Source organism: Parus major, chromosome 24 (genome assembly GCF_001522545.3).
Source record: "Parus major isolate Abel chromosome 24, Parus_major1.1, whole genome shotgun sequence".
Classification (NCBI taxonomy): Eukaryota; Metazoa; Chordata; class Aves; order Passeriformes; family Paridae; genus Parus; species Parus major.
Window position 1 is genome coordinate 4,104,152 of NC_031792.1, and position 20,709 is coordinate 4,124,860.

General features: G+C 50.4%; 1 protein-coding gene across 5 annotated transcripts in view; it reads left to right on the plus strand.

Annotated features, from left to right (window-relative positions):
• OPCML (opioid binding protein/cell adhesion molecule like) overlaps positions 1–20,709 on the plus strand; it is a 293,093-nt gene that overhangs the window by 265,284 nt on the left and 7,100 nt on the right. For 3 of the 5 annotated variants that reach the window (XM_015649857.3, XM_015649855.1, XM_015649859.1), the window contains 5 exons: positions 4,908–5,140; positions 14,160–14,285; positions 14,567–14,713; positions 14,790–14,910; positions 15,292–15,443. In XM_015649857.3, coding sequence (XP_015505343.1) covers positions 4,908–5,140; positions 14,160–14,285; positions 14,567–14,713; positions 14,790–14,910; positions 15,292–15,443 — 779 coding nt within the window. The remainder of the gene's footprint in view (positions 1–4,907; positions 5,141–14,159; positions 14,286–14,566; positions 14,714–14,789; positions 14,911–15,291; positions 15,444–20,709) is intronic. The other 2 variants (XM_015649858.2, XM_015649856.1) reach the window with 1 other exon arrangement.

Genomic DNA, 20,709 nt, shown 5'->3' on the forward strand with positions numbered 1-20,709 from the left:
GATGATGTGGAGCTGTTCTCAGGGTGAGATGATGGTGTGGAGCTGTGCACTCCACATCCAGCCACCAGGATAGATGTGAGTGGGGGTGCCTTGGGGAGCAGACAGAGTGCCAGTGGACAGGACAGTGCTGAAAGACAAAGTGCCCCGTGCCCTCCACCCCCGGAATAAACGGCACAGATGGCAGTGACGGGAGCTGGGTGTCACAGTCCTGCCCTCAGGAGCTGCCGTGTTACCCACCACTGTCACAAGGCACAGATGCCATTGTCCCTGCAGATAATGTGGTGGGTTGCATTGTTGGGAGAGGATTAGAGGAGCTGCTATGTTTTGATGGTCTGCATCTCATTTGCATCTTGAACGAAGTGGGAGCAGAGCCAGGTTCTGTTCTTTTGTGTTTACTTCTGAGGAAATGTGTTTATTTCCGATGATTACAAATAAATCTCCTCTGCCTTTGCTCCAGCCACCCAGAATAAAAAACATCCAGTGCCCCTTAACCGTGTAGCTGGGGCGAATATTAGAAGTGCAGGAGAAATCCCATTAGGAGTCCCTGGCAGATGTAATTAACAATTTTCTCTCAAAGACAAGGGTGTTTGTTCTGCCCCTGTAACAGGTATTTTTGGTTGGTGGTTTCCCAGGGTGAAGCATCACCCAGTGGCTGTCGAGGGGCTTTGCTCCTGATCTGGGTGAGCTATTTTAGCCGCTGAAAACTGGGTCAGCCAGCAAGTTTGCAACTGGTTTTGGCATCTCCATTTGTCATCCTGACGAGACATGTTACCTACAGGAGAGAGAAGCAGTTTGGGGTTGAAGGGCCATAGAGGAGTTTAAAAGTAGAGCATTTTTGGTTTGAACAAGGAAAAAGGAGAGGTTTGAATCCTAGACTCATCAAATATCCTCAGCTGGAAGGGACTCACAAGGATCATTAAGTTAACCCCAAAAATCCCACCACATGTCCAAACAGGTTTGGATAACAAATTTGGGTCGATCCATCCCCCCAGCCTCTTGGCACAGACAAGGACCAGTGGTCTTGGCTCTTCAGTAACAAACATGTCCCCTGGATTTCTTAGGATGTACATCAACATTTTGGGGTCCCATGCATTCCTCAGAATATTTTGCAGCCATGGAGAGAGTTTTGCAAGACTTCCTGTATGTTTCCATCTCTTTGTGTGCTGCTTATCCCTCCAAATTACTGCCAGAAAACTTGTTCTGACCCTGGACACAGTATTTCCCTCACCACAGGGGAGGCGTTGAGGGCCTTCCCTCATGTTGAGCCAAGCCAGCAGTGCAGGAGAGGTCTGTGACGTGGCCAGAGAAGGCAAGGGATGAAGGTGGAGGGTGTTATGGCTCAACCCACAGGTAGGAGAGGCACTGTCAGTGTCATTGATGGGGCTGGGAAGGAGCCTGCTGTGGGAGCCATGTGGGGTCTCTCCTAATAGGTGCAGGAGGAGGGAGACGGGCACTGTGTGCCACCAAACACAAAGAGCATGTCAGCAGAGCTATCTGTATTGTTGACACTAAGTGAAATAATTCCACGGCAAACTTCAAAATTAGCATTTAAGAATGAGGAATAGGGGCAATTAGAGGGGAAGCAGCGCAGAGCCGGTGCCCCCAGCTCCCACCCTCATGCATCTTCTCACACTGCCGCGTTCAGGTTCATTGCCCTCGTCTCTGGTGGAGCACTGGGATCCCTACAGCTCTCGTCCTCCTGCAGAGTGAGGGGATCTGTATGGGTCTCAGGAGATGATGAAGTCTTTGAGAGCCCACATGTATCATTGTGAGCACTGTGGGGGCCCGAGCTCCAGCAAAGCCTGGCATCCAAAGCTCCCCAGCCACTCTGGAGGACAGCAGCAGTGCTTGGAGGCAGCTGAAGGGTTACAGGTGGTGAAGAGTGTCTGCTCAAAGGCAGTGAGGGTGTGAGTGGGATGCAGAGATGGAGGAGCTGATGGGACAGGTCACGTTGCACAAAGAAGGGATGCATGGGGGAGCTGGGATGCAGCGTGTGCTGGGGGCTGATGATATTGTTCCCAAGATATTCCCCCTGCCTTGCTGATGGGCTTTCTCCAGGTGAACTGCAGAGCCAGGATAAGTTTATTTCCCTCCCATGTGACAGGCCCTTTATTGTCTTTTGTCCCTTCTGGACTCGTAAGGCAGTTTCTGGAGATGGATGCGGTTCCTTCAGGAAACTGTTAATGGGGGTTTGTCTTTGGTTTTAATTAGATCCCTTCAAGGGAAAACCTCCTGGCCTGCTTTATTATCCAGCTTTGTCAGAGCTTGTCTGCTTTATCTAAACACTTTGCAGAAGTCTCTTTACCTGTTTGCTTACTGGAGACATTATCATAATCCTGGTCAATTGGAAATGGGGAGCAAAGACGGCTCAGCAGACAAGCGAGTGCCATCAGCTTAGCAGCTAATGGAGATCACTTTCCCAGACAGGTAACGAAGCTGATGAGGTGCTCCTTGTGCCAGGGTATCTGTCCGTGCTCTCTTTGCAGTGCCAGTTGCCAGGGCCTGGAAAATGGGTGGTGGGAAGGTGAGGTCAGCTGAGAAGGTGCCTTCAGGAATGCCATGTGCTCTGTGCCAGCTGATGGATGGGGCTGCCACATTCCCAGGAGGAGCAGGAGGGCTGTTGTTTTGAAGGAGGGTGCTTTGTCTGGTGGTCTGTAGCTGCAGGGGACAGTCTGGGCTCTGGTGGAGAGGAGCATGCTGCGCAAAACCGAAGGGACTTGGTCCTAAATTAGCTATTGGGTGGCAGTGGCTGAAGAGTGGGCTGGAGGAATGGGAAGGAGGAGCCTTTGCCTCCTTGCTCTTGGCCTGGGTTTGTTACAGAGGTCTCCAATTGCTGCTGCCTGCTCATTCCAAGTAGTTTTGAGGGCAGTAGCAGTCACCAGCACCACGGACAAGGGAGGGTGATGCTGTCCTTACCCCAGTGTCCATCTGGGGCATCCCTGAGTGCTCGTGCAGGTGCAGCTCTGAGATGTAAATGTGAGCTGTAAATGCAGAATGAACCACCCCAGTTCTCAGGTGTCCTGGGCTGGCCCCAGATCTCCTCAGGAAGCACATCCCATATGCGCCAGCCAAAGCTGGGCAGCAGCAGTTGAACGTACTCGGCGCCGGCACGAGCGTCTCATCCCTGTCACTTCAAACCCGAGTCCTTGTGCTTCACCCCTAATGAGGGGACCCGAGAGTACCTCGCAGGGCTGTAGTCTGGATATTTATATGAGCACAGACATGCAAGTTGTCTGTTTTACATATTGCTGCCCTGATTTTTCAGCGCACGCAATGAATAATTTACAGAAGCCGTGTGTAAGTATCTCTTTATTATTCATTATAATGAAGTGAGACAGCAGTAATAGTCCACTAGACTGGAATCCCCCAGGGCCGAACTTAACTCGGCTGTGTTTAGCTCTCCCCCAGTTAATTTGAAGGAAGAGAGGGCTCGGTTCCAGACAAGGACAATGCTGTGTGGCAGCACAGGGCTGCCTTGGTCCGGCAGAGCCGAGCTGGCGCCGGGGCATGTGTGACACCAGGCAGGCTCCCCTCGTGCCGGCGGTGCCGCGGCAGGCGTGGAGGGCCATCCGTCTTTCCCGGCGTCCCTACGTGATGTGGCTGGCAGAGATATACAGCTCCTGCAAGGGGAAAATTACTTGTTTGCAGGAGAATATATGGCTCGTTCCTCTGAACTGAGCACCCGGGGGGACCCTCAAACATGCCAAGTATCGCCCCTTCCCTGCGCCCGATTAATAATCTCGATCGAGGTGACGCTCTGCAATCTCAGCAAGGGAGGCATATAACACCCCCAGAGCCTGGGCAGGAGAGGGGCTGGGAGGGGGACAAGGACAGGAACAGCCTCCCAGCCCCTCTCTGAATTTACAGGCATGTGGAGAGGGACTCACACGAGATTCTTGATTGACTGTCGGTGCCTCTTGCTACGATCTTGGCTGCACAAAGCTGCGGCAGCTCTGCCACTGCCGGCACTAGCTCACGTCTAGCTTCATTTTCCCTGTTTATTTTCATGCAAAGAGAAAGTTTCCCTAGCCTGGTCCTCAGGTGGCAAAGGTGAAACTCCCAAGAGATGCTCTTAATTTAACCAAACGCTCAGAGCTTTTGCTGCAGATTCCATGGCAGCAGCAGAGAATACCACAAGTAAATAGATGGAGAGGAATCTATCAAAGAGCATGAAAAAGCCATGTTTTCCAGGAACGTTTTAATTCCCTTCCCCCCCATGCCATCCTTTGCCAAGTGTAACTCAGCGCTGTGGACCGGAGCTGCTGAGCTCCTGCACGTCTCAGAGCGGGGAGGGTGGGAGCCAGGCAGGAAATAAATAATGGAAACGAGCGTGTTGTGTTTTCAAGGCACTTGTAGGATTTACAGCTGCTTATCCAAATGTTCCCTTCCCTTCCCTGTGTGCTGGCTTGGCCATCTCCGGCTGTTTCTCTTCTTCCCCTCTCCCCGTGCATGTGCTGTGGCCCCTGTCCCCAGCAGTAGGGGTGTTTATCACCCCGGGGATGGCTCGAGGGCTGTGCCGACAAGCTGAGCTGTCAGCACATTTTACAGCTTCATCTGGAATTCTCAGTGCACAGCGAAGGCAAGGGGGGCTGGGGAGGTGGGTGAGAAGGGGGATAGAGATTGTCTGCCTGGCTTGCAGAGGTCAAACAATGGGAATTTTGTCTGTGGTTCCCCAGATGTGTGTAAAAGAAAAAGGGAGGTTTTATTTCTGGCCAACCCACTGTTAATGTGAAATATCACAAGATGGGGGGATGTGGAAACAGGGAGCACAGCCACGGCATGCAGCATCTCCATGCTGGCAGAGCTGGGGAGCCACACTCCCATCCTGCTCCCATCCCTTTTTGGGCCCCAGGGTGCTGTGTGTGTGTCCCATTCCAGGTGTGTGACGCTCTGTGTGTCCCCTCCAGGTGTACTGTGGATGACCGGGTCACGCGGGTAGCGTGGCTGAACCGCAGCACCATCCTGTATGCCGGCAATGACAAGTGGTCTATAGACAACCGTGTGGTCATCCTGTCCAACACCAAGACCCAGTACAGCATCAAGATCCACAACGTGGACATTTACGATGAGGGGCCCTACACCTGCTCTGTGCAGACAGACAATCACCCCAAGACTTCACGTGTCCATCTCATCGTGCAAGGTAGGTCTGAGCGTGCCTCGTGCTGTTGCCGGATGGTTTGATCTGGAAAGCTGCCTGGACTTGGGGAGGGTTTGGAGGCCCTCTTGGTAGTGGAGTTGGAGCCAGAATTAGCTGTTCCCATGGCATGGCATGGGAGCAGTGGTGTGGACAAGTGCTCACCATGCCAGGGAGGAGATGAACGTGCATTGTCTCGGCCTTGCTTTGTTTTATAGTTGTCACATCGTTGTTGTAAAGTTGTCTCAGGACACCTGAGAAATGGCAATGGTCCAGCTGAGCTCTTCTTTATTCCCCCTTTGCCTGTCCCCTGCTGTGAATTTGACCTGTCTCCAGTGCTTGGAACCATGCTACTCAGCTTGCTCCTGCAGGGATTCCTTAGTAAGGTTCTCAAGCACGCATTCGAAGTTGCCTCAGGAGAGCCAAAAGCAATGAGCTGCCAGGCACAGAGGAGAAGGATCCCAACAGCACAAAGGTCTGTGCTTCTGGGAGAGAGGTCAAAGTCACTGTGGGGCCATGAAGGGCTCTTGGCACAGGGCTTCACAGGCAAGTGTTTTGATATAGCAGATGCTGTTGGGCTGCAAAGCAGTGTCCTGAGGCTGTTCTGATGGGGGGATCCAGGTGCTGGCAGATCAGAGGGGCCAGTAGCACTCTGATAGATGTTTCCTCAGGATTCTTGTGGCTTTGCACCAGCTACTGGCTTTTTGTCTGCTCTCTAGATTAATTTTTCAGAGTTAGTGTTAGTTCAGGTTAGATAAAGATAATGAAAGTTTCCTAATCCTCTTAAAAGAAGATTTATTTTGCTGAGTAGAAAGCTCTCGGAATACAATAAAGCGTGTATAAAACCAGGACCTAATCTTTCCTTTAATTTCAAACAGCTGATGGGTATTGATTTTGCAATGAGCAAATCTGAAAACTTTCTCAGCCTCGACACGTCTGAGAAGCCCCCAACAGAGTTATGTATGTATTTATGTACCCTTCTCATTGGCTAGAGGCAGGGGTTGATTGTGGTCACCTATCCAGCAGGTTTTCCTGCCTGGTGGGAAGCCCCAGATTGTGTGCACCAGGCTGTGGTGAAGGAGTGCTCACCTCGGGAAAGGGGGAGCGGAGATCCACTGCAAGCATCCCTGCATCCCCTTGTTTGGAGCTGTCCCTCTCCTCCTTTTTGAGTTGTGTGCGAGCTGTCCATCTGTGAGGTTTAATCTGTTTATCCTGTCTGCTCTCTAATCGTGCTAATCCATCCAGTCAACACTGGTGAAGTATCCGAGTGCTTTGCACCTAATGAAATCAGGTGAACTGGCGGTGATGAGCACCCCTGTCCTCACCCCTTTTTCAGGGTGGTGCAGGCACTTGCATGGGCAGGTGAAGGTGAGAGAGTTTGTGTCCAGAGTCTGCTGCTGAGCCATTCCCAACTGTGCTGGGGAAAGGTTTTTCTCCTGGTGTGAGCAAGTTGTGTTGAATTGCTCCCACCACAGCGATGACTGTGGCTCTCAGCAGTGTCACCTCTGCACAGCGTGAGAGGAACTGGGCGTGCAGGCACAGGTCAAGTGGTCCATGCTGAGCAATGTCTGTGCTTCCCTTTCAATGTGTTAAGCTCAAACCACACGGTTTGCCCAGCTGAGAAAATCCATCCCTAGGTGCCTTTGATGGTGGTGATGAGAGAGGCAAATCCTCCTGTGCTCTGCTCAGCCTGAGGAAGAGGAGTTTGTATGGAGCAGCCATGCAGTATCTGAAGGAGCCTACGAGGAAGTTGAGAGGGACTCTTTGTCAGGAACTGTAGTTAAAAGGAAAAATGGGTTCAAACTGAAAGAGAGGAAATTTAGGCTTGATGTAAAGAAATTCCTTCCTGTGAGGGTAGTGAGGGCCTGGTACAGATTTTCCAGAGAAGATGGACTCATCCCTGGATGTGTTCAAGATCAGGTTGGACAGGGTTTGGAGCAACCTGCTTTAGTGGAAGTTGTCCCTGCCCATGGCAGAGGGGTGGAATGAGATGATCTTTAAGGTCACATCTAACCCAAGCTATTCCATCATTCAGCTCCACTGCAGTTCCTCAGTGGCTACATTCTGCTTTCTGTGAGGGTGAACAACACACAGTCCTTTGCTCAGGGCTGAGAGGAAAGGAATGATTTTCCAGAGATGGATTTGGTCCTGGCTGTTACTGCAAGCGGAGCACACGCTGCAGGGATGGGAGCAAAGCCCTGTTTCTGGCTGTAAAACTGAGGTTTAGGTCTGTCCTCTGTTTGCTGCCCTCATTGTGCCAGCAGGATGGCAAACAAGCAGTAATGACCAGTTAGCAACTATATTCAGGTCAATTAATTTCTATTTGTATTTTGCAAAACTATAAGTTGGCCGGAGAGAGTATTGATTCTTTGTGCCCGTGTTCAATTGGGTTTTAATTGTGCTACTGAGGGGCCTGGCTTTCCTTTTCAGCAACCCAGCGATAAATCTGCCAGGGAATCGCCGTCAACACTAAATGTGTCTCTTAGTAGCACTATTAATATGTCTCTTGCATTGGTTCATTGCAACAGCCGTTAACAGGGCTTATAAGAGCGTAGATGGCAGGAAGCCAGAGGGTTGTTTTTGTCTCCCTTTTCCTCTTTTTGTCAGGAGCTGCCTTGTGACGAAGGGATGGATGTTTTCAGAGACATGCGTGGTGTTTATGGTGTTCTGGGGAGAGTTTGGGATGCAGAGAGAACAAGCATTTAAGCTGATATAAATAGAAGATGAGCCACCCTGTCCTCCTCTCGTCATGAAGGCTGGAGTGGAGCTGAAGTGGGGTGGACCTTGCTGAGCCCTCCTGCCTGTGGGGTGAGCACTGTGAAGGCCACCTCTCAAAAAGAGGGACAGGGAGAGCTCCTGGGAGGAGCAGGTTTGCAAGGAGGAGATGGGAGACCTTAATGGCATCATGCTGCAGGATGGTTTAGGTGTGAGGAGTGTGGTAGACCACAGGCAGGACACAGCCCTGCCCTCATGGCTTGGGCTGCTTCAGGGTGTACTTCAGTCAGAAACCTGGAGCTCAGGGTCAGTGTTTGGGTGGAGGCTGTGAACTTGGGATCCCTTCTGGTAGAGATTTTGGTACCTTGGTACTGGCCATTCCTACCTAGCAGTGGTCTTTGGTATTTCTTAGATGTCCTCTGTTTCTGATCCATTTAGAGAACCCTTCCCTGTACTGCCTTAATCCTCCTCACCATACTGAAGCCTCTCCCAGCTGCTGGCATGGTTTGTCCTGTTTCTGGTTGGCACAGTCCATTTCCCATCCTGGTGTTTGCTGCTTTCCTGGCCCTCGGCACCAGGACAGGGTTTTGAAGGGCCATGGCATCATTTACAGGGTGAGGTTGTGTGGTGTGATATCCAAATGCACCTCAGGATGCTGGTCCTGTGTCTCACTCACCGCCTCTCAAAGCAGCTTCTCTGTGAGTGTTTGAAAACCAAACTGAATCTTTTATTTTTCCCTTGTGATAACAAATGGCTCCTTAAGGCTCTCAAAGGGCCACCCCCCCACCAAGCCACCCCCATTGAGATCTTTTTCTCCAAAGGGAAAAGGTTGGATGGAAAGTTGCAGCTAGACCCCTGTCTCAACCTTCCTTCCTCCCTGAAGAAGCAGAGGATGGGCAAGAGAGTGAAAATGGCCAAAGAAAGGTGGTGCAGGAGCAATGTGGCAGTGAATTCAAAGACAAAGCAGCCCAGAGAAAAACTGGAAGGAATATCAAAGTTTGAAGCAACTAGAGGGAGAAAAAAAACAAAACAAAAAAAAAAAGAGAGATGAGAAAAAAAGCGCAGAGACCTTAGAACAAAGGAAAGAGAGAAGGAAATGTGTGCACACAGAAAAGCACCGGAGCATCAAAAGGGCAGGAGGCAACAAAGGGGGGAAATGAAAGAATAATGAAGGAGTGAGGGCAGGGAGAGGGGGAAAGTCTGGAAGGAGGAAGAGTCAGAATGGCAAAAAACAACATTCACTGCCCAGATGGGAACAGCCACTGTCCCTAAAGCGCCTGCCATCACGTGCTAACCCAAAATCTGGATGGGAGAACAGGAAAGGGACAGGATGGGGTGCACCCAACTGCATCCCTGGGCTCCCAGTCTCAAAGCTGCCTGAAACTGGTGCCACAGGGACCAGCAGATGATTAATTACTGCAAGGAAACAAAACTGGGGAAGAGGAGGGAGAACTGGTGAAGTTGTTTCCCCATTATATTTCCGAACAGAAAGAACGTTTTAGCTCGCACACAAATAGCTCCCTGGGAAGCACTCTCACTTCCTAATTGTTCATAAATTTACTGACAGGTGGTTACACAGTAGGTATAACACTGTGAGTTTTGGTTTTATTGCTTTCCCTGTCTCAACATGAGAACTTGGAGAAAAAAGATGCACTGCGAGCAGTCTGGTGACTCCTCCTGGCTCAGGGTGCTCGGTGCCTGTGTTTCATTTTTGCCATGTTCCTTCCTGTAAAAGGATCCCACAGAGAGTGTTTTACTGGGGGAACACTGTGGAAAGAGGATGTTCAAGACCTGAAGCAAAGGGAAAAGGAAGATATTACCAAAATGGAGTGCTTATAGAAAAAGGGAGGCCATGCCATGCAGGGAAATTTGACAGAGATCATTTTGTTGACCAAACTGTAGCTTTTAGAAGTGCTTCATCCATTATCTCAGTAAAATCAGCTCTGATGAGCCTCTCAGACTGGGCTGTCACCAGAATGGTTCGATCAGAGATGATCATCATCGCTGCTGAGAAGCAACACGTTGTTAAAACTCTCAATGTCACCTCCTTGCCCCAGTCACCTCCCCCGTGGGAATATTGAGGTGCATTTGCACAGGGTTGCTCTGTGTGTCTCCTGCACCCCAAAAGCAGTGAGCTGGAGAGAGGGAAAACATCCATTTCTATCTGCCAGCCAGGAGCTGGCTCTCAGGTGGCCCATTTAAGGGCATCAGCCCCAAGCAAGAGCTGTTCTAGGGAAAGTCTCGTCCTGCTGGTTCCTTCAGCAGACACACAGGGACTGGAGGAGGCCCCAGTGCCACCCTGCTGTGCTTCTCATCAGTGAAGGAGATGGAAAGCACAGGCAAAATGTGAGCTTTCAGCATATTTGCCTCTTTTGTGCTGACTTTCTGTACACTAATGAGACCTTGCACAGTGACACCTCTGACAGCCCCATCCTGCCTGTGCCGGGGAGGCTTGTGCAGAGCTGGAGATGCCTGGGGCTATAGGCAGCTGGGGTGCTGGGAAGGGAGGCAGCGTCATCTCCTGCAGGCATCCGTCCCCTGCTAGGGTGACAGTCCCTCTCCCTGCTGCTGACAGCATCACCTGTCACAGGACACAGCTGGACACTGCAGCTGGAGAGGGGAGGGAGCTGCATGACTGCTGCATCTCCCCAAAACAGGAGGTGTGTGAGAGGGGATGGAAAGTGAGATTGCCAGGGCAGAAGCACAATGTGCTGTGGGTGTGACAGTGTCCACAGAGGCTTCAGAGCTCCGAAGATGAGTTGTCCCTCTCTGCTGTCCCCATGGAGACCTGTCCCCCAGGTAGAGGTGGACAAGTGGCTGTTGCCTGGTGGTTTAGGAGCCCATAGTTATCCATCTGTCATCTCCCCTTATCAGCAGTGTAGGAAGAGATCTCTTTTAATGGATTAGGAGCTAATGATGTGGAGGAGGGACATCAGTCGCATGTGTCAGCCGCTGTGCTCATGCAGGCTCTCCGCTCCGAGGCGTGCAGCAGTAATGATCTGGCAGCTAAAAATAATCCAGGGCCACGGCGGCGAGTGGCTCCGGTAGGGATCGTTGCTCCGGAGCGGCCGGGGGATGAGTCAGCCCGCACACGGTGTGTGCGTCACCGCCATGTGCAGTCACCGATCACGCAGCCGTTCCCGAGGTGCCGCATTTCCCGCACGGTTTGCTGGGGAAGAGGCGTCCCTGCCCGCAGTGACCATCCCTCCTCACGCTTGGGTGTCTGCTGTGGCTTGCCAGGGCTGAGCTTCCCCGCTGGGACAAGTGCAAAGGTGTCACTGCTGGCTGGAACGTACCGGGGAGAGTCGCAGATACCCCAGGGACCGCGTGTAGCATCACGGAACGTGGCAGTGCCACCAAGGTGTGACCCCATGGCCAGCCCCACAGCACCCAGTCTGGGAGGTGAGGGGAGGGACAGCACCTCACAGTCCCCGTGGATGGTGGCAGACACTGGCACGTGCCCAGGCCCACAGAGAGCGTGGATCAGCACATCAGGCAGTGCCGGTCTCGAGTGGTAAAGGAAGGAAATAAATCACAGGCTTATTGTTATTGAATTTAGTGGCATCGCTTTCACATTCAATTTCTCTCGATGGCTTTCCGAACAAACAAGAAATTACAGTGCAAATGTATTTTTTGGCTTACCAAACCTTATGCATTAACTTCCCTGTGATTAATATTACGCAGGGCTGACGAAACCCTCTGTGCGTCGCTCGTCGCTCCGGTGAGACTGTGCCGCTCGTCGCTTCCTCAGGATTTATCCTGTGTTCAATTTGCTTGGATTTGCTTGTAGTTGTAGACTTCTGCAAGGAAGGGCCATGGATAAAAGGGGATAGAGAGGGTTTTCTGCCCTATTTTTCTCACTGCAGCTGTGTAGGGCTGTGTAGGGCAGAGGGAGGGAAATGTAGAGAACCAAAGGTAATTCAGGGCAAGGATGCTGTCAGCAGGTGAAGGACTAGGAGCAGCACCCACTGTCATGCTGGAGGACTGCAAGGCATTAGCAGGGCTGCTTGACCTGGTTGGGGACCAAGAGGGATCTATGGGGCATGGGAGAGCCTTTGGACTCCACACCCAGCCCCGATCCCAAGCTGTCACCACCTTGAGACAAGGCAGCTTCAGTGGGATGTGCTTGTCAAGGCAGCCGTGCCTTGGCCATCCCTGTCTCATGGTATTGAGAGGTTTTATCCACACAGTCATGTTTGCCACCAAACTCGCTCTGCCTGCATCCCTAAATGGCCCCAGTTTCCAGCTGCTCATCCCATAGGATTCAATACTCCCATGGCAAACCAGGGTGTCCTTGAGACACCATCCTTGACAGTGGGATCTATAAAAATGTAATCAAGGTCCTTCAATGTCCTTCTCCAAGTCCTGGTAACTTTGTAGGTAACGATTGCAGTCATGGGTATCGAGCAGCTCAGTGGGGTCCCCGTGCTGTCCACAGGTGTCCCTCCACCACATGTCCCTGCTGGCTCACAGGGGCATTCCTGATTGGATTAGGGCAGGCAGTGGAAGCACAGCCACGCTTCCCTGGCCTCTGGAGGTTTAGGAAATGCAATTCCCTGCTGTGAGACCCGCTGGCATGGCTGTGTCAGCATCCTTTGCTAAGGGAAGGGCTTTCAGGCTGACGTGTGGGTTTGTGTGGCTTGGGGTTTTCCGAATGGGAGCACTGGGACTGTAGTGGTTTTGGGTAGTGGTAATTTTTTCCACAGGAATGAAAATATTTCTGTGCCCAGGAGGGGGACAGGCTCAGATTTGTGCCCAGAGCATCAGTTCCTGCATCTCATTTTGTACTTGTGGTTTGGGACTCAGCAGACAGGAAAGGAATGTCAGCCTTGAATTGGAGGAGGCTGAGAGGGCAAGGATAGAACAATTACCATGATTTTGGTGATGCTCTGCATCACACAATGTCAATCTAGTCCTGCATCTGCAGGCAAAAGCACACAAGGAAGAGACAGGCTGCCATCTGCAGCAGGGGTGGCATCCTAAGATCTCAGCATCCTCTAACAATGGTGATCACCCCAGACCAAAATTGCTCACGAGGAGAACTGGTTCGCAGGCTCAGGAGCAGATGAAAAATGCCCAGTTGTGGGAAGCCTCATCCTGGATGTTCTTGTAGTTTTCAGATGTTCCTGGTACCAGTTTGAGGTGCTGTTACTGGAGGGGAGAGGTGCAAGGATGCTGGTGGTATGGATTAGTGTCATCTTGTCTGAGGAAGGGCCATTTGCAGCCGTCCTGGAGCTCCTTGTGGCTGCGCTGTCGGAGTTGGGCAGTTCTGATCCGAGCGTTAACTACGTTTTCCAGCAGTTGCCGGCACACACTTTTCATTTTTGGATTGCTGCTTTCCCCTGAAGGACTCAGACAATCTCCCTCTGCTATAACAGACTGTACTTCTATATTAATGTGTCAAGTTGCTGGGAAATTTACTGCTTTGCAGAACCATAGGGCTGCAGAGCCCGTGCCGCATCTTTGCCATGGCTCATCCTGCTGTGCTGCCTCTCCTGCTCCAGGAGAGAGGAGAACCTCCCTGGGAGTGTGAGGAGAGCTTCCCTGGGGTTGCAAGGACAGCCAGGCAGCCCCACTTTCTCTCTCTGGTGTTGGCCACTGTGGTTTTCAGGTGATTATCCTGAAATCCCAGCACTGTGGAAGAGCCCTGGGTGCAAGGGCTGGGCACCTGATGCCACTTGACCTGGGCTCTCAGCATCTTGTGTGCTTGGGGAGGGGGCACAGGGCATCCCTTCTGGCTGGCATTGTAGGTATGGTGTTTTGTCTGGGGAGAGTTGTTAAATGTGGCCTCATTTACTCCCTGGGGTGCAGACCCTTTAGGGGTTGTGTCCGACAGCCCAGAGCACCAGGAAGCAGCATCGGCAAGCGAGCTTTAATTGCTTTTTGCCATGGCCAGGGATATTTATGGGTACAGAGATTGCCAAGTTATTTATTAGATGAAGTATCTGGGGATAGAGTAATATAAATCACCCTGGCCAGTATTGAAGGAGCAGACGCTCAGTAATTTAAACAGCTTTAATAAATATGCTAAAATATGAGCCTTGTCTCAGGCCATAACAAGAGCTGGTTATCGGGGTCTCAGCCATGGAGTGGGGGGGCTGGCACAGTGAGTGGGCCCCTCCACGCCCCAGATCCATGCTTGGCTCCAGTCCAAGGTCCTGGTTTGGAGACACGGAATTGCTGACTGCAAAGGGCAATGGAGCGGACACCAGCATCACACGATGGGACAGGTCTCATGGCTGGGGCCTCCCTGCTGTGCCTGACTAGCTGGTGTGTTGATGGTGTCTTTGGTGGCCTTTATGTCTTGCAGTGCCCCCCCAGATTGTCAACATCTCGTCGGACATCACCGTGAACGAGGGCAGCAGCGTGACCCTCATGTGCCTGGCCTTTGGGAGACCGGAGCCCACCGTCACGTGGCGACACCTCTCCGGGAAAGGTGAGCGCTTGCTCGGTGCACGAACTCCCTGGGTCTGAGAGGGGTCATCCTGGCCTGTCTGGGATGCATGGTTGTCCCTGTAGAGGTGGTCAGGGTGGCATTAAGGTGACTCAGAGTCAGAGGTGCTGAGATTTTGGTGTGGACTGGGATGGGCTGAGGATGCTTGTCAAGTGCTTCCTGGGTGGAGGGGATGGCAGATGGCCGGGCAGGGGGTGTCGGGGCAGGGGACACAGGGAAGCTCCTGGTGTTGGTGTCCATGGGTGACGGTGCCACACGTTCAGTACATCCCTCAGGGCAGACCTTTGTGAGTGAGGACGAGTACCTGGAGATCACAGGGATCACACGGGAGCAGTCCGGGGAGTACGAATGCAGCGCCGTCAACGACGTGGCCGTCCCGGACGTGCGGAAAGTCAAAGTTACCGTCAACTGTGAGTGCAGGGCACCGGGGAATGGTGGGGTGTGGGCACACATGGCCCAGTGTGACACAGCACCGTGTCTCTGCAGACCCACCATACATCTCCAACGCCAAGAACACGGGTGCCTCGGTGGGCCAGAAGGGAATCCTGCAGTGCGAGGCTTCGGCCGTCCCCGTGGCGGAGTTTCAGTGGTTCAAGGAGGACACCAGGTGAGGGGCTGCAGAGGTGGTGGAGCACGGGGGTCGGCTGCAGCCTTGGGGTGACAAGGTGAGGAGGTGAAAGGGGGTGACAGTGCCTGAGGGCATCATGTGGAAAAAGGCTGGGATCAACTTATTTTGGTGGGTGCTCAGCTAAGGGCTGAGGAAATCCTAGAGCTGTTTCTCCCAGGGATGGTGGCTGTGGACACGTGGGTCAGGCTGGGCTATGGGATGGAGAGCGGAATGGAGAGCCTGTGTTCAAAACTGGGATGCACGAGTCCAGCAGGGGAATATGTGGGTGTGTAGTGATGTTGGCTGGTGGGAAGCCAAGGGGTGCCCACCCTGGAGCCCCAGCCCCGTTCTCCCAGCGCTGCTGTCTGCCTTCCTCTGCAGGTTAGCGAACGGGCTGGAGGGGGTGCGGATCGAGAGCAAGGGCCGCCTGTCCACGCTGACCTTCTTCAACGTCTCGGAGAAGGACTATGGCAACTACACGTGCGTGGCCACGAACAAGCTGGGCAACACCAACGCCAGCATCATCCTCTATGGTAGGTGCTGCTTCTTTGCAGTAAGGTGAGGAGACAAGGAGGAATAAGAGGAGAGTGAAGAGGAGGCATTTGAAGAGGAGGAGGATGAAGAAGAGGAGGAGGAGGATGAAGAGGAGTTTGAAGAGCATGATGAAGAGGAGGAGAATGAAGAGAAGGAGGCTGGCAGATGGCCAGTGGTGGAGTGATGGAGCAGAGCTGGCTGTATTTGGTGTTCCTCATCCATTGAGGTGCCAAACAGCACAAACCCCGAGCAGGGAGGTCCTGCCAGAGGATGCTCAGAGGATGAGATCTGTGTCAGCCTGACGCTGGGTGTGCAGCACAGCTGGCCAACAGTCACCTGAGCCCTGGTGTTGCTGGAGCACAGGGGTGAGGAGGGAGCCTGGGACAGGTGAGAACGCGCTGCGGGTGCATGGTGGGGGTGTTCCCTTGTTTGCTGCTGGCAGGACTTGCCAGCATGATCATGTTGTACTGGCAATAGCAGGACAGGTGACATCAGCCTGGGTGATTCAGGTGGCCAGGGCAGGAAGGTGTCATCAAGGACAGCTGTCATTGAGGAAGGTGCTGTGTACCTGTGGCTCATTCCTTTGGCATTCTGACAAGACAAGAGAGCTGTCACGATCCAAGGGCAGACAGCAGGGGTCTGCTTCCCCAGCTGGGCTCCAGCAGGAGGGAGAGGATGGAAGTCAGGTAGCAGGCTCAAGGAGATGTTGAGAGGGAGAGGAGTTTCCACACCAGCTTGGACTTTGGCAGCATCAGGATGGACAGTGGGAGCAGAGCTTCACACTGTGGTGGGGCTATGGTGATGTGGGGTGGTGGGAGGGCACATCTTTGGCTTTGGTTGTGGGCTGCCTGACCCATTCAGGTGTGTTCTGCTCCACTCTGTTCTGTTGTGTGCTGCAGGGATGTGTTTGGGGCTGGTGAGTGCCAGTCTGTGGTGTTTGGGTAGGGGCTGGTCCAGGCCTTTCTATTCCAACCAGTTCTCATCTGTCCAGGCCTGATTTCTTCTCTTTGTGCCAAAGCTCTGGGTTCTGTTCTCTCTCCACTGTTCTGGTCTGTTCTCTTGTGTTTTACTTTTTTGGTGAAGAAATTTTTGCCAATATCCAGTATAATGCAGTACAGCATAGTAGACTATATATAATGTAATATAATACAAATATAATGTTGTATAGATTATTCATAATGATATATCAATAATACAAATATATAGGTATGAAAACAATATTATTCATATATTTAACAGTATGTCTTGTTGACATGTTATATATAAGCATATTGTTCTTTATTATATATTATTTACTATGCTCATAGTATATAAATTATAGAATATCTAATATACATTATTAGGTTTTATATAGTGCAAAATATAACTTACAATATATGAGGTATTTTATATATATAAGGCCTAGAAGTTACAGTGCTGAACTGGTGGTTGGATTTCATGCTCTTAAAGGTCTCTTCCAACCTTGATGATTCTATATAGTAAATATTGTATTTATGATAATTAGTACATAAATAAGTACATTAAGTTTCCAATTAAGTTTCCCCAATATCCATTTTTTTTTTTTCTGTTTCCCTGTCCTGCTGGAACTCTTACACTTGCTCTTACCCTAATGGGAGACAAAATAACATCTCCTAAGTCTCTTTTTTCCATGACTTGAAACCAGACTAAAGAAAATGTTGCAGTCCAGGTAACTCCCTCTACTCAGAAGGAGACTGGATTAGGGATTTTTGGTTTTGTTCCAAGTTATCTCATGGTTATCTTTTATTTGACAGCATATATTTTCAGGCATTTTTCCTTCTCTCAGCAGTTAGTGTTGCTCTTTACACACTCCTCTCATGACAGCACAGCAATCCTCTCACACCGGTTATTAATTGATGCCAACATGCAGAGAAAACAAAATTTCACCCTGTTTTAATAAATTAATCCCCCAAACACATCCAGCAGGTTGAAATGAAGTGCATTAGAGGTGATCCCATAGATGGCAAAACAGGGATATTAAAAACCATCCATAAAAAGTGAGATGTAGGAGCCCAATCCTGTGGCTGAGTTTGTAAAACTCTCCCTGCCTTGGAGCAACTCCTGTTTGTGATGGTCTGTTCAGTGAAACGCTAATATTCCTCTAATCCTTGTTTTATATAAGGAAGATTAGGAAAATATTTACTAGTGAGACAGCAAGACAAAGCCTTAGGAAGGAAAAGTTAAAATGTTCTATTTGTTTTCATGTGGGTATTTACCTGCACCAACACTGAAGCTTAAATTTGTCTTTGAAAGGATATTGGCACATCCTTTGGATATTACTGTGTGAATGCTCAGGACACCTAAAGCTATTTTAATTTTGTAAAGTTTAATGGAGAAAAAGGCAAACATTCATATTCTATTTTTCCCCCCATCTTTCAAGAGTGTGTTGAGTGAAACACACTGGAGCAGTGAGGAGCAGGCCATGGAGTGAGCTCAAAAAAGGAATTTAAGCAGGTGGGATTCCATCCTTCCTCAAGGATTGCGCTTTTTTCATTTTGTGAACATGTTGTGAAATTCAACAGCTTGTCAGTCAAAACTGCAGCTTCTTGGAAACCCAGGGGAGAGTGGAAAAGATGGGCTCTGTGGAGAGCTTCTATTTGGGTATGTGCGTGGTGTTTCTTGGACAGTCTCTGCCAGCCTTTGCCAGAGGGGAGAGGAGCACAAGTGGCTGGAAATCTGCTAATTCTTTTATTTAAAGATGTCATGTCTGGGCTCTCTTTTTGCATTTTGTACTTGCTGTTTATATATGGAGATAAGAGGGAAAAATCACCCAAACCTGGGTCTTTACATCTCCTTCAAATGCAGAGTGTCCCTCAGTCACCAAGGGAAATTCCCTCAAACCTCCATCCCAAACTGGGAGCTCTGGGACTTTTTATTGGCCCTTCCCATTGAAGAGCTATTGGAGTAAAGAGAGATGGAGATGTTTTATAAAAGATGCCATCTGCATTTTTCTGATGTTCAGGGTCTCATTTCTACTATGTAATCTTTATGATTGATGATTGGGTGAGTTAACTGAATATAAGTTAAAATACCAAGTGTTAGATGTGATTTAAACCAATTATTCTATGGAGAGATAAAATCTTTTCATGCTTTATTGTGCACTCTCTTAAGAATCAGCAGCTTCAGACTAAATACATAAAAGCAAGGGAAAGCAATTATGTCTTTAAGAATAAGAGCTCTGATTCAATATTTAAAGACTGCTTGACTTAAAACACTTAAAACACAAGTCATAGAATCACAGAATGGTTTGGGCTGGAAAGGACCTTAAAGCTCCTCCAGTTCCACCCCCTGCCATGGGCAGGGACACCTTCCCCTATCCCAGGCTGCTCCAATTCCTGTCCAGCCTGGCCTTGGACACTTCCAGGGATCCACAGCTTCTCTGGAAAACGTACACCAGAGCCTTACTAAAATTATTTGAATTTTGCCAAAAGAGACTCAATGCAAAATATATGCAAAACAAACAAAAAAAAAGGTAAGAAATAGCATCTTTGCCCTGTTTACCTATTGCTGTGGAGTGTCTGTGATTGCAGTGATTTTCTGTGTTTATTTGTGCACACAAACCAGTAATCTGACGTGCCTAGGAGATATTAGGAGTGGAAAATAGTAAGGAGAGGAGAAGGAGGCAGTGCTGTATTCAGGGAGTATAATTCTGAACCAGGTCTTTTGTACAGGAGAGAAAGTAATTACCCCACACCTATTTTTGTGCATTACAGGAACTTCCAAGGGCAGGTGAATCTGTCCAAATATTCTTTTGTGTCTGCCACCAACACTGCTTTTCGGGTCAAGGGAGCAGCTCACACCTCATTTCATCATTCTTCAAGTTGCCACCTGCCATTATTAAAACCCCACAAAAAGTCTGAGATCTGTAAACTCCGAAGTTGCTGCCAAAGAGGCTGGGGAATTGCAATCCCAGCTTTATTTTGCTTCAGGAATCTGCTGGTGGGCAGCTCAGGAACTGGTGGTCACACACTGCTGAGCTGTGGTGCCCCAGCCAGCCTGGCTGGAAGCAGGGGAGGGGACAGAACTCTGCTGGCTGGGGAGTTCCAAAGGCTTCCATTCTCTCTGACCAATAATAAAATGATTTTTTTCGCTGTTAATTGAGTGGGTTATGCTGTCTGGATGTTCTGGGTGGGATCAGGGCAGATGTCCAGCAGATGGCTGATGTTGGGAGATGGCTGTGCTGGTGCTCAGAGCCTTGTGACTCCGTGCTGAGCCATCCCTCCCCTCATCTCCTGCTCCAAACACCCATTGGGAAATGGCAACTCTCCTCTGGAGCCAGCCTGGGAGAGCTGGGAGTGTTCACCTGCAGGAGAGAAGGCTCTGGGGAGACCTTAGAGTCCCTTCCTGTGCCTAAAGGGGCTCCAAGAGAGCTGGAAAGGGCTAACTCTTGTGGTTAGTTGGGGTTATTTGGTCAACTAATTATCTTTTGGGGTTACCTAGGACAAATTCACATTCTGTACTGTATGATCACTTTAGATTATTGGCTTACTTTGGCTCAATCAATTAACACTGGGGGCTACTGCAGCTCACTGGGGTTACTAGAGTTCAAACTTATTCTGGGAAGAGCACTTTGAGGTTACTTGAGGTCAACCAGTTAGTATTTGGGGTTACTATAGGTCATTGGGGTTATTATAGGTCATTGGGGTTACTAGAGGTCAAACCTGTTCTGTGCAGAGCACTTTGAGGTTACTGGAGGTCATTATTTGAGGTCAACCAGTTCATATTTGGGGTTACTGCAGGTCATTGGGGGTTATTTGAGGTCAACCAGTTCATATTTGGGGTTACTACAGGTCATTGTGGGGTTACTCTAGGTCATTGGGGGTTATCTGAGGTCAACCAGTTCATATTTGGGGCTACTTTAGGTCATTTGGGTTACTTGAGGTCAGCCAATTTACATGGGATTATTTGAGGTCACGTTCCATCTCCGGGGACCACGCTGGGCTTCACTGAGTCCAGCCGTTTTTCTTGTCCCAGTATTTGAGGTCACCAGCTCCAGCAGTGACACCAGAGCTTGAGCCTGAGTTTGTGTCCCTGTCACGACTCCTTCTGCTCCATTTCACACCAAGGAACCCTCCTGTGCTGTTGCTGTGTCACTCCTGCCTGCCGTGGTGCCAGTGCTGTGTCAGTCCCACCCTCAGCCCAGCTTGCCTGCTGACTTTGAGTTCCCTTGGCACCATGAGTTGCTCATGACAGGCTCCCTGGCCCTTCCCTCTGTCCCCTGTGCCTCCAAATTCCATCCCACCCATG